This window comes from Rhagoletis zephyria, unplaced genomic scaffold, assembly GCF_001687245.7.
Source record: "Rhagoletis zephyria isolate East Lansing unplaced genomic scaffold, Rhagoletis_zephyria_1.1 Rzeph_scaffold_00696, whole genome shotgun sequence".
Lineage (NCBI taxonomy): Eukaryota > Metazoa > Arthropoda > Insecta > Diptera > Tephritidae > Rhagoletis > Rhagoletis zephyria.
In genome coordinates, this window is record NW_016157780.1 from 158,506 (window position 1) to 170,313 (window position 11,808).

Consider the following 11,808-nt stretch of genomic DNA (forward strand, 5'->3'; position numbering starts at 1 on the left):
TGTCTAGCCATTTTCAAATATAAATAAATAAGCCATACATATACGGTCCGGACAAAGCTGAGGTGTGGGAGGTATGTTATTAAACCCCCTGCTATGTAGGGGAGCCTTACTAGGACGTATTCCTTCATTTCAATTGTTCCGACCAAAGAATGAGGACTCGCTTCCGTGGTGCTTCCTTTACCAGAACTTTAAAAATAAATGTTTCTATGTGCCCTACATTAACACGCTTTATTTGAAATTGTTTATGTTTCTTACATTCTTATGCTCCTACTTTTCGCTTTCCTTTTGCAGTACCCAAAGTTCCTCTACAGCGACGAGGATCTTTTACACTACTCGAAGTACATTGTAAATCCAGTTACGTTCACAACGTTGCAGGAAAAGGTCGAGAAACGGGCATTCCGTTGCTCAGAGGAGTTTCTTAATGAAACAAAATGGATACTACACAATGCACTCATTTTAAACAGTGGCAGTGAGTACCCATCAGAAACTGATTTCACAAAATCACACACTTTACAACTCCCAACTTCTCTTTCAGCCTCTAGCAAAGAGGTGTTCACTGCCAAATCCATATTGAAGGTGTGCCGTCAGGAGGCCAATGAGATTGACACCTGTGGCGAATGTTATTTGAATGCAAACACGCGCCCCGATTGGTTTGTTGATGTTTGCTCCCAGCCACATCTTTTGCTTTGGGCAAAATTGAAGGGGTTTCCCTATTGGCCGGCAAAAGCCATGGGACCAGGACAGGGTCTCTCCCATGTGAATGTGCGCTTTTTCGGTGAACATGATCGCGCGTTTGTGCCGGTCAAAGATTGTTTCCTATACTCCGAGCAGGATCCGAATACACAAACTGGTAAGCGTTCAGCGCGTGAATTGGCCGATTGCATTAAAGAGGTGGAGTTGCATATTGAGAAGATAAAAGTTAAAGTGGGCGCTTTTAAGTATGCCAAAATTAAAACACCTTACGAACCGGCGGAGGAATTGCAGCAATTAGAAATGATGATGCCCGGCGTGACGGAGTATATGAAGCGGCAACAATCGTTGGTGCCGAAGCCCTCGTTGCAATATAAAATTGTGAAGACGGCGGATAATCATTTGTCGATTATAAAAAAAGCGAGTGCCACAGAATCGGGCAATGATTCAGATCATTCTGGTAGCCCAAACAAGAAATCCAGCTGTAGCGTGTCCTCGGGCAGTGGTAATGGACTTGGGGCGAGTGTTGGCGATATAAAGACATCCCAAATTGCACCCAAGTATGAGGTGGTGAGCAAAGCGAGCTCTGATGATAGCAATTCATCAAAGGTGACTGCAGTAATTTTAAAAAGAAAGCCGAGTAGCGAACACAAGAAGGAGGCTAGCGAAGATCTGGATTTGCCAATGCCGAAGATGATAAAATTCGATGAAGAGGAGGATGAGCACAAACTGCTTGCGAGTGGTAGCACTGCTAAGCCTACAAGCGGCTGCGCTGTTAACACCGGAGATAACGCAGTGGGTAAACGCAAGCATGGTACCGATAATAGTGGCGGGAGCGCAAACACTAGCGGTGGTAGTGCGGTCGAACCTGAGCGTCATCGTACGAAGCATGCCAAAAATGAGCCGCGTGTACCACTGCTTACCATCAAAACAAACGCAAATGGAAATACTTTAACAGTGGCCTCGGACGGTGATGCAAAACCTGTCGCTACGAATCCAAACACCAGTGCAACATCCACATTGAACGCGGAAGTGAAGACCGCGACTGTGTGTGTCAAGGAAGAAGTAGCTGCGGTGGCAAAGGCAATAGCACTAACGCCACCCACAAATAATGCTCAAACGGTAATGGAGAATTTAGTTAAAAAAAAGCATGGTGTGACGATTAAGAAAATATCAAAAGAGGTAGCCAAGAAGGCTTCAACTGAATCAACGAAGTTGACGGTGTCGGCAAATGCAACGCCAGACGAGACACAAGCTGTCACACAGCTCGTAGGGAAGGACGCACTTTCTGCTACAGCTGTCGTTAGCGAAACGCAATTGCAGAGTACTGCTGCATCCCACACCAGCGACAGTAAAAGCGGTAGCGGTAGTAAAACCGAAAATGGTAGCGGCAGTGATAAGCCCAAAACGGAAGAGAACAAAAAAGGTGCGGCCAAATCCGCAGCTGACACGCATATACTAAAGGACTTGGTGCCGTTTGTAGAGATAAAAAGAGAATTTACTTCAGATGATGAAGCAGATTCACAAACGCCCGCCAATGTGGGTAGGCAGGACAAAAAGCAGACATCTGCAAAGGTACCCGCCAATGAGAAAACAGGTGCGGCTACATCGACCGCTGTGCCGTCAGCACAGATAAGCTGCGCTACTGCTGCTCAAGTCCCATTACCAGCAGTCACTACGCCAAACTTGTCACTAGTCAAGCAGGAAGTTATGTCCGACGATGAGGAGACGTCAACGAAGATCAATGTCGCTAGCAACGTTGTTTGTACCGCTTCCACACAGCCGGCGCTCGGCTCTGTCGCGGCTGCTGGCGAGAAGGCGATCGACATGCAGCCCACATCATCTGCCCCAAATCCGCTGCCCGATGCGGTACGTGTTGGCGACACAATGATACAGCGCGTGAATGCGAAAAACGTGCGTAATCCACAGGCCACTTTAGTGCCACTGAAATCACCAGCGCAGGTTGCACAAGAGGCAGCCGCTGCAATGGATGCAGCTACGGCGGTTGCGGCAGCTATGCACGCAAGTCCGCCCAACAGGCGCTTGAATGCGCGCGGCGTACCATACGGTCCCTTGCCGGCCTCGGTTGTCGCTCAACCCCCGCAGCAGTCACAAAAGAGCGTTGTTGTAGCTAGCAATGCAACAAACCGTGCATCGCTGCAGCAGCAGCAACAGCCACCGCAACAACAACAACTGCCACAATCGCAGTCACCAGCTCAATTGCAAGTGCAAGTGCAAGTGCAAGCCCAAACGCAACCACAACCACAACCACAACCGATGCAACTGCCACCGCAGCAGCGTGCTCGCAAATCGTTCCCCAACCGGGGCACAACCGATATTAGTCCTGCGCGTAGCAATTTTCCAGCTGCGCCGCTACCATCGCCTGGTCTACCGCCGCCCTCTACTTCGCCTTTGGCAACCAGCAACGATTTGAAACGCACGCTGCTAAAGAATAGCATGGTGTCCATACCACGACAAGCGTGGTCCCCGCATGAGGTACAGCGAAATGCCGCCGTTGGCACTAGCAGCAGCAACACCAGCAATCATTCGATTCCTGTGCCGCCGCTGACTGCTGTTTCTAAAACGCCTGCGGTCGGGGCGGTGTTAGGCGACAATAACAATGCTGCTAATGCGAACAACAACAACAGCTCCAATTCCAATGCCAATGCCACCATTAACAGCACTCCAATAGCCACGCCGTTTATCAGCTGTAATGGTGGCGGTATGGGATCCAGCGGCCCGGCGATGCTTACGCCGCTGACGATGTCGGCGCCACCGCCATTGGCGGGCCTGTCGTCGTCATTGTCCTCTCCGTCAACTAATTTATTAGCGCCCACAGCTATCGCCTCTGTGACTGGAAACTTACCAATTGTGGTCAACAGCAGCAGTAATGTTGGCGGCAGCATATCCATATCATCGGCTGTCGAACTGCCTACACAGCAGACGGTTAGCGCTGCGGTCAGCGCAAGTGGAGTGCCGAGCACATCCAATGGAGATTTTGTTACACCTAGTCTGGCAGCTATGGTGACCGATGCGATTTGTCGTGGTCCACCCAAGATGGTACAACGGCCGAATGGTCCTTTGCAATCTGATGGCGCGAACATGTTCCCTTCGCAGGCGGGTCCGGTATGTCAGACGTTGGTGGAAAATGCACACAAGGTAGGTTAAATATATTATTTTAACATTATTTCTTCTCATTTTAAATTTAATTTTTTCCCTTGCATTTTTAGTTGACGGACTTTTTTATATCTGTCATGGAAGATACCATGCTGGAGATGTCTGTTGGCGAAGAGCCCGTATTGCAAGCCAAAATAACACTACTCAAAATGGAACTCGAACGCACCAAGCAGGCATATGAGCAAGAAATCGCTGAACTGAAACGCACCTCCGATCTGATGCTCTGCGAAATGCGCAAAAGCATGGAGAACGAAAAGACACGCATCGCTAACGAGATACGCAAACAATGCGAGCAGGAACGTCTGCGTTCCATAGAGGAGACTAAAAAGAAGCAGTGGTGTTCGAATTGTGGACGTGAGGCGCAGTTCTATTGCTGTTGGAATACATCCTACTGTGATTATCCATGTCAGCAAATGCATTGGTCACGTCATTCGGCAACCTGCGCACAGACGCGACCGACAAATGCTAATGTCTGCGATAGTTTGGCCAAAACGGCAAGTAGCACTATGACGACGACTGTTTCGGCTGTTGGGCAACAACAACAACAACAACAGCAGCAGCAGTTACTTGGCGTTGGTGGTGGTGGGAGTAAAGCTTCTAGTAGCAATATAATGACTGTCACCACAACAACTTCAATGGCTCATCAACAGGCCTCACACTACAATAAAGCAATGAGCAACAAGAAGGATAAACACGGCGCATCAAAAATGAGTCATCAGCAGTCGGTAGCAAATGCGGTTAGCAGTGCTGGTAATGTCGGTAGCAACTCGATGGCAACAATTGCCGCTGCCAATGCCAGCGGTATATCAGTACCAGCAGGAGCAGCGACAGAGCTGCTGAAATTGCCCTCCAATACTTACCTACGCACTGTGCCGCAGTGCGGCAATGCTGGAACAAATAATAGTAGTGGTGGAAATTTGCGTGGCTCGACGTACTCTGTGCAGCGTGTCAATATACCGGTAAGTGGTTGAATATAATTTATATGTATGTATGTATATATATTTTTTCGAGAAATTATTTTTAAATTAATCGTGCAGCACTAAAAATGCTGTTAGTCGTGGCAAGTGCAAGTCATTTTCAAAAGTCTGTCAAACTCAGGAGTTTCCAAAAGAGATTACCTTGCATGTAAAGTGGCTTTCGAAAGTAGTTTTTATTTCTGAAAATCAAACTTTCTAATACTATCTGTCTCTTTACACGGTGAATGCAGACAAGTCCACTTTTAACTATATTACCAAACTTTTTTACTTTTGCTAAACCTGCTTAAATGCGCACAAAACAGTCACAAAATGCCTAATTTATTAATACTTAAACACTCCATATCAGTAGACTTAATTAATTACACGTATTTGTTTATATTTTTTTTCAACCTTTTTGTTAATGTTCTACAAATTTGCAAAAAACGCGTCACAGGGCAACACTCGATTGGTTTGACAGCAGGAGCAAGTTGAAATTATTTCTCGAAAGCGATTTGCGTCATTTCAGTTGCAGTTACAGCTTGCAATTTTTATTTCCGAAAGTGATTACTGCAAATCTGCAAAAAGGACTTTCTAGCTGTTAACACTGGAAAGTAGACTTTCGTTTGCGCATTTTGACAGCAAAATGCGTAGGAAAAGCACTTGCATTGCCACGTTTAATCAATCAAGTGTTGCCATTGGACGTGATTTTCGGCGAATTTGTATAAACTTATAAAAATTTTGCATCACAAATAAAAAATATAAATTTATTCTCCTGATTGAACACTTGTGACCTTTTGTGACTGTTTTGTGCGCATATTAGCATTTTCAATCAAATTTTCAGTTCAGTAATTTTTTTATAAGCATAAAAATGAAAGTGGAATTTTTTTGAAATATACATACGTTAGGGATTTTGATTTAAAAAATTTATATAAGGTCCGATCCCGTATTTTTCGGACTAAAACTAGTAAAACTGGGAAAAAGATATAAATTCGCTCAGAGCTAGAGAGTAGCCCTAAAAAGTACAGCATCGCTTTCTAGTAAAAAAATGGTAACTTCTGACAACTTCAACATAACCTCAAAATATATAAAAATATTGTTTGTAAAATTTTGCTTATTTTGTATGTAAACACTTTTCAGCTCACACTTATAAATAACCAAAAATACCTACAAATTCATTAGAATCCACTCAAACTAGTAATAAATAGACCTGTAAGTCTAAACAATGTCGGTGTGGGATGGTTTCACAAAAGTGTCTTCAATTATTCACACGGTATATGTATGCTTACATAAAAGGTTAGGTATCTTTTCAGAAGAGACGGAAAGTTCGGACAAAATCCTATAGAAAATATTTATTTTGTTTTCTCTTGAAATGATAATTATTTGACACACAATTGAAAGAAAAACGCCTTCACAAAAAATTCAAGCTTTGAACCTCTGCACTATGGTCTAACAGCTACTATTTGCTGGCCAAAAGCCCCTTTTTGTAAAGTATCGATACATTAATTTTTTTCTCCCTTCACTAAACTAATTCTCCAGAGTAAAAAAATGCATACTCCTTATTTTCTTAAAGAGTTTTCCCGTTGAGATATCAGCTGTTAAAGCTGACATTTCTTCAAAAGTTAAATTTTTTTTCGTAGTTAGAATTGAAATACTCTTCACCAGGAAATACCAAGGTTTCGAACTGGTCCAAGCCTATGCTAGATGGGGTGACCCTCCAGCTGAAGCATAGCACCAAGTATTTCGGAATAATACTAGATAGCAAGGAGGCCTCAGTGGCATTCTGTGCATGCAAAAGGATGCTGGGCTGCACCTGGGACTTATCGCGTTCTCTCTCTCACTGGATCCTCACGGCGATAGTTAGACCGATACTGTTCCCTGGGGTACTGGTTTGATGGACAACAATGGAGAAGAAAACATTTCTCAAGAGAATAGAAAGTGTATACAGGCTATCATTGATCGGCATGACAGCAGCACTCAGGACCACACCCACGGCAGCACTTTACACCTGGTTGCATCTCTTGCCGACGGACCTCTCGGCCAAGAAGAAAGCATCAAGAACTGGCGTTGAATAAAACGCAAGGCTGCAAGGTGCCCAGGATCATGTGCAGAGCATATGGCATAAAGCTAACCAAGTTTCTCCTTTCCATCTAGAGGGAGCACGCTAGGCAACTGGTGTATGTTCTTACCGGACATAGTCTGCTGGTTCGCACGCCTATAAACTGGCTCTGACTAACGATAAGATCTATAGAAGATGCAGAACGCAGGAGGAGACAGTGGAGAATATCCTCTGCGAGTGTCCTGCCCTTGGCACACTGCGGGTGAGTCTATTGGCATCAGGTTTTCTTCCTAATCTGGAAGCCGCCGCCAGGGTAGGGTTTAACAAGTTCTTCCAGTTTGCCAAGAGCACTGCGATGTTCTTCAACATTGCTCCTGGTACGCAGTGATTAGCAGTCTAAAGTGTTCGTAGTTTATCTGCTAACGCTATGGATATTATTGGTCCCTAGCATTGGTATAAATCTTCGAGTGATGAGTATACTTTACAGAAAAGAAGGTAATATTTGTATGATTAACAAAATTTGGAAACCAGCATACAGCTCGCTAAATAAAATCAAATTCGTTTTCAAAAAGGACTCTAATTTGAGTAATAATATTCCACTTTAAGTAGAGCAATAAACAATTGTTTTCATTTCATTGTCTTCAAGCTTTGTGAGCAATACAAACGTTTAACTTAGAAATTGTGGGCTGTTGCACTTTCTTGTACTTTTTGAATAAATAATGGGCTTTTCCTTAAAAAACTTGTACGTGTGTTTTGTCGTGCTTTCGATGTTTGAAAAGAAGCAGTCCACAAAGATGCAAAGAAACCGCTGTTTTAAACTTTTTGCTGTAATATATTATTAAGGGGATGCTCCCCGAAGAATATAACACCTACATACATAAAGGAAAGAATGATATGTAGGTGAAAAATGAATTTTTGCATTTTTTGTTCAGATTTGNAGTCAGATTTTACTGGAAATCGATCCCGTACTCGGTTCTCTGACTATTGAGAGGACAAAAAAGAGAGTAAATACGGTTCTCTCTCTGTCAGAAGTTACCAGTTTTAGTCCGAGAATTTTTCGCTGGTAAATTCTGGTAAATGTGTCAAACGATCAGCTGTAGTGTGTTTGGCAACCAAACTGTAAACAAGAGAAAAGTGCACTCTGCTAATTCATGTTGAAAAGTATTTAATTACTTGTTTAAGTGGAGTCTAATGAATTTGAAAGTGTTTTTGGTTATTTAGATGTGTGAGCTGAAGAGTGTTTACATACAAAATAAGCAAAAATTTACAACCAAAATGTGGAGGTTATGTTGAAGTTGACAGAAGTTACCATTTTTTACTAGAAAGCGATCCCGTACTTTTCAATGTTAGTCTCTCGTTCTGAGTGAATTTTTATTTTTTGACAGTTTTACCAGTCCGAGTCCGAGGAATACGGGATTGCACCTATCATTATCACAAATTACAAAAGTGCTTATCAAAATATTAATTTTTGTCTTGTAGGGGACATTGCTGACCACTTCACGCGAAAGTTCTAACACATTTAAGCTTTTGTTTTCGTAGTATGGCATAAATGAATAGTTTGACTATTAGTACTGACGACTTTCTGATGACGGCATTGAGGGGAAAGTATTAAATTTTTTCCCATGGTCTGAACAAAAATGAATTATTTGATAAGCACTTTTGTAATTAGTGACAATGATAATATGAGCACTCATATGATACTCAACTGTCTTGTAGGGTCTTGTAGGGAACAGATTGGCGCTTATACATACATAGCGTTTAGCCGAGCTTCCCCTCCGATTTGTTGCGTGCACCCTAATGTTGTCACACAAATGGGAGGGACCTACAGTTTTACGCCGACTCCGAACGGCGATTGTAGTTTTATGAACAGCTGTTTTTCATGGCAGAAATACACTCGGAGGTTTGCCATTGCCTGCCGAGGGGCGACCGCTGTTAAGGAAAAACCTTTTTTCTCAATTTTTGGCGATTTTGCTTTGACCAGGGCTTGACCCAGGCCCTGCGGAGTGGATGCACTGCTTACCACTACACCACAGCGATAACGCCACATGGATCCGAATTCCAATTTTGAATTCCAAAAATCTGACATCAGATTTGAAATCAGCGACCTCGAAAACCCCCAAACACCAAGTTTCACATCAATTTGGTTGCTTCGCGACTCTTGGCCAGCAAATGGCGAACCACAACCTAGTGTTCTGTATCTCGGCAATCATTCAAAATTTCCCACCCTCTTGCACAAATTATGCTACTACAAACGTATGTACATACATACTTAGTAGAGCATCTTCATCAAATTTTATCAAAATCGAAACGATGAAGTTTTTAGGCCGGGTACACATGAGGTGCTTTGTCCCATATATGTATGTACATACATATAGATAAAGTAAATAGACAAATATATTCATAAGATACATAAATGAGGCAAAATTTTCTGTTTAGAAAATATTTTATTTTTCCTACATAATTACCCTCGTTTATTTTTCCGCTTTCCTACCATACAGTTGCCCATTACCGCACTGGTGCAACGTGGCAATAGCTGGGAACTGACCAGTGCTGCGCCCACCAACAACGCTGGCGCAACCAATATGGCCACCATAACTGCACCGCCATCGAATGTAACGCCTGCAACGATGACACAGTTAACACCCCAACAACAGCAACAGCAACAACAACAACAACAGCGTATGATGAGCAGTGTTGCCAGTAGTGGTGGTGTATCATCCACCATGACAATGTCCAGAGGCAATTCTCGAAGTCGTGCAGCTGCGGCAGCACAAGCTATGCAACAAACAATGGCAACAATGCATAATGCGTCAAGTGGTGGAGGAGGAAGTGGAGCAGCATCATCGTTGTCTTGTGGCGTGCTACGACCGACGCAGATGTGATGATGCGCAGCAGCGATTGCTTGCACAGCTGTGGGGAGCAGCAATGAACAAGCGTTAGGGTGCACACAAAATGTGACGCATGCGAGCGGCAATAGAAGAGGCGGAGGAGGTGGAAGAGAAGGAATCTCAATCACAACAAAAGCAACAGTGGCAACAGTAGCGCAGACAATGATGCCAATGCCAGCAGCTGCAGCGGAAGCAGTAGCTACAACAAAGCGTGCGCCAACAGCGTTGGGCGATGGTTGCCCGCTTTCGATCTCGCTGGTGAGGAAGTGAAAGGTCGAGACTGCAAACTTACTTGTAAATAAATGAAATAAAAGCAGCAACAACGAAGTGCTGTGCACACGAATAGAGATATTTTATTTGTTAAAGTTGACATTTTAGCTTTAGCTTTTTTATTTACTAATTTAAGGATTTGTAAATAGAAACGCTTAGAATTGAGTAACTAAAGTAATTTAATAGCAATCGCGTATTACACATAAATTGATATGTCCATACATATGTATACATATGTAAGTAAACCAATCTACTCTTCTCGAAGTACTGCGTAAGCGCATGTGCAAAACATGCACATTTACATATATTTGTACATACATAACTACAAAATTTACATAATGAAATGTATAAAAAAAAAAAAAAAATAATAATAAAACTTAGTTTTAAGTATTTTAAAAGTATTCTGCTACCTTAAAACGTAATGGAAATTATATATTTATTCAAACATGAAATATATCGATGTATTTTAATAAGTCTACTCTATTTAAGTTACTCATGAAATCTTAGAAGCCTAGCAAAACAACACGAAAATAAATATAAATGTAAGATCGATCATACATACACATTTGTAATTGACCGCATAAATAGGAACATGCATACACGCATACAAGTATTGCATGCGTTCTTTATCCCTAAAACTTTTCATATTCTTCTGGTAGCTGTATTTCTTGCATTAAATACAATTTGCTATAATTACGACTAGTCGTAAGTGTATCTACATAAGTACTAGAACTTAAATATTCACAAATAATATTACGAATTACCGTGATTAGCTTGTAGTTATAAATACAGATGTATCGAATTAGTTAAAAAAAAAAAACAAAAAGGAAAACAATATCCCAGCAATGAAGTTGAACTTGTAAAATGGAATAGTTGCTACACAAATAAAATTACATAAAATAATCGTATGAAAATATGAAACCGTAATGAGATATGTTTTGAGTTAACTATTAAAAAATTAGTTCTTTCTCTTAATTTTTTCTTATTAGGCGCTGTAACCGCCTAAGCAATTACTTCATCTAAATACATTTGTGTAGACAATTACAGGCTCAAACGTGTGAATATGCCGTCTACTTTTTAGCACTTAGTATCAACTATTTTTTGTCTTCTTTTTAGATTTTGTATGTAATTTTTGGCATCTTTCATGAATTGTTATTTCCGAAATTTTACCCGTTAGTTTAATAACAACCATATTTACTTTTTTTTTTTTAAATAATATATGTATGTATTATGCTCAAGCAACTGAACAGAACTGGACTCAAAATGATTTTGAATTCCACAAATTTCTACAATATTCAAGTAAAATAAAATGGTAAATATTTTAAATATTGAAAAAAAAATCATAAGTGTCATAATTTTGTTGTTAACTAAGGTAAAAGTAAAAAATGTACATTTTATAAAAAAAAAAAAAATTAAATGACCCTAAATTGGGTGGCGAAAAAAGCTCAACTCCCTCCGTTTTTACCCGACTAATGCCCCTATTTTCCGGTGGGAGGAAAACTTGATGCTGGATGCGTATAACACTTTAGAAACCAGACAAATTCATCGGAATTACCAAAAGCAAGGTAAGATTTCGGTTGAAATATGTAATTAAATTCTTTCTTAACTAAACAGTTTTTTTTTCTTTTCAGATTTACATATAAAACTTTTTTCCCAGTCGGGTAGAGTATTAATGCAAACTGTGGTCGTAGCCTCGAAATTGTGATTCCTGTTATATGGCCCATCCAGCCAAGCAGTGGCATTTACGGAAGAGGTCCAAAGTAGAGGCCTG

The 11,808-nt window shown here is 41.5% G+C and overlaps 1 protein-coding gene across 6 annotated transcripts in view; it reads left to right on the forward strand.

Annotated features, from left to right (window-relative positions):
* Positions 1–11,246, forward strand: part of Zmynd8 (Zinc finger MYND-type containing 8) — a 33,823-nt gene extending 22,577 nt beyond the window's left edge. For 4 of the 6 annotated variants that reach the window (XM_017613618.1, XM_017613616.1, XM_017613619.1 and 1 more), the window contains 3 exons: positions 292–3,849; positions 3,921–4,826; positions 9,378–11,246. In XM_017613618.1, the coding sequence (XP_017469107.1) occupies positions 292–3,849; positions 3,921–4,826; positions 9,378–9,761 (4,848 nt within the window). In that variant the 3' untranslated portion in view covers positions 9,762–11,246. The remainder of the gene's footprint in view (positions 1–291; positions 3,850–3,920; positions 4,827–9,377) is intronic. The other 2 variants (XM_017613621.1, XM_017613622.1) reach the window with 2 other exon arrangements.
* The last annotated feature ends 562 nt before the right edge of the window (positions 11,247–11,808 follow it).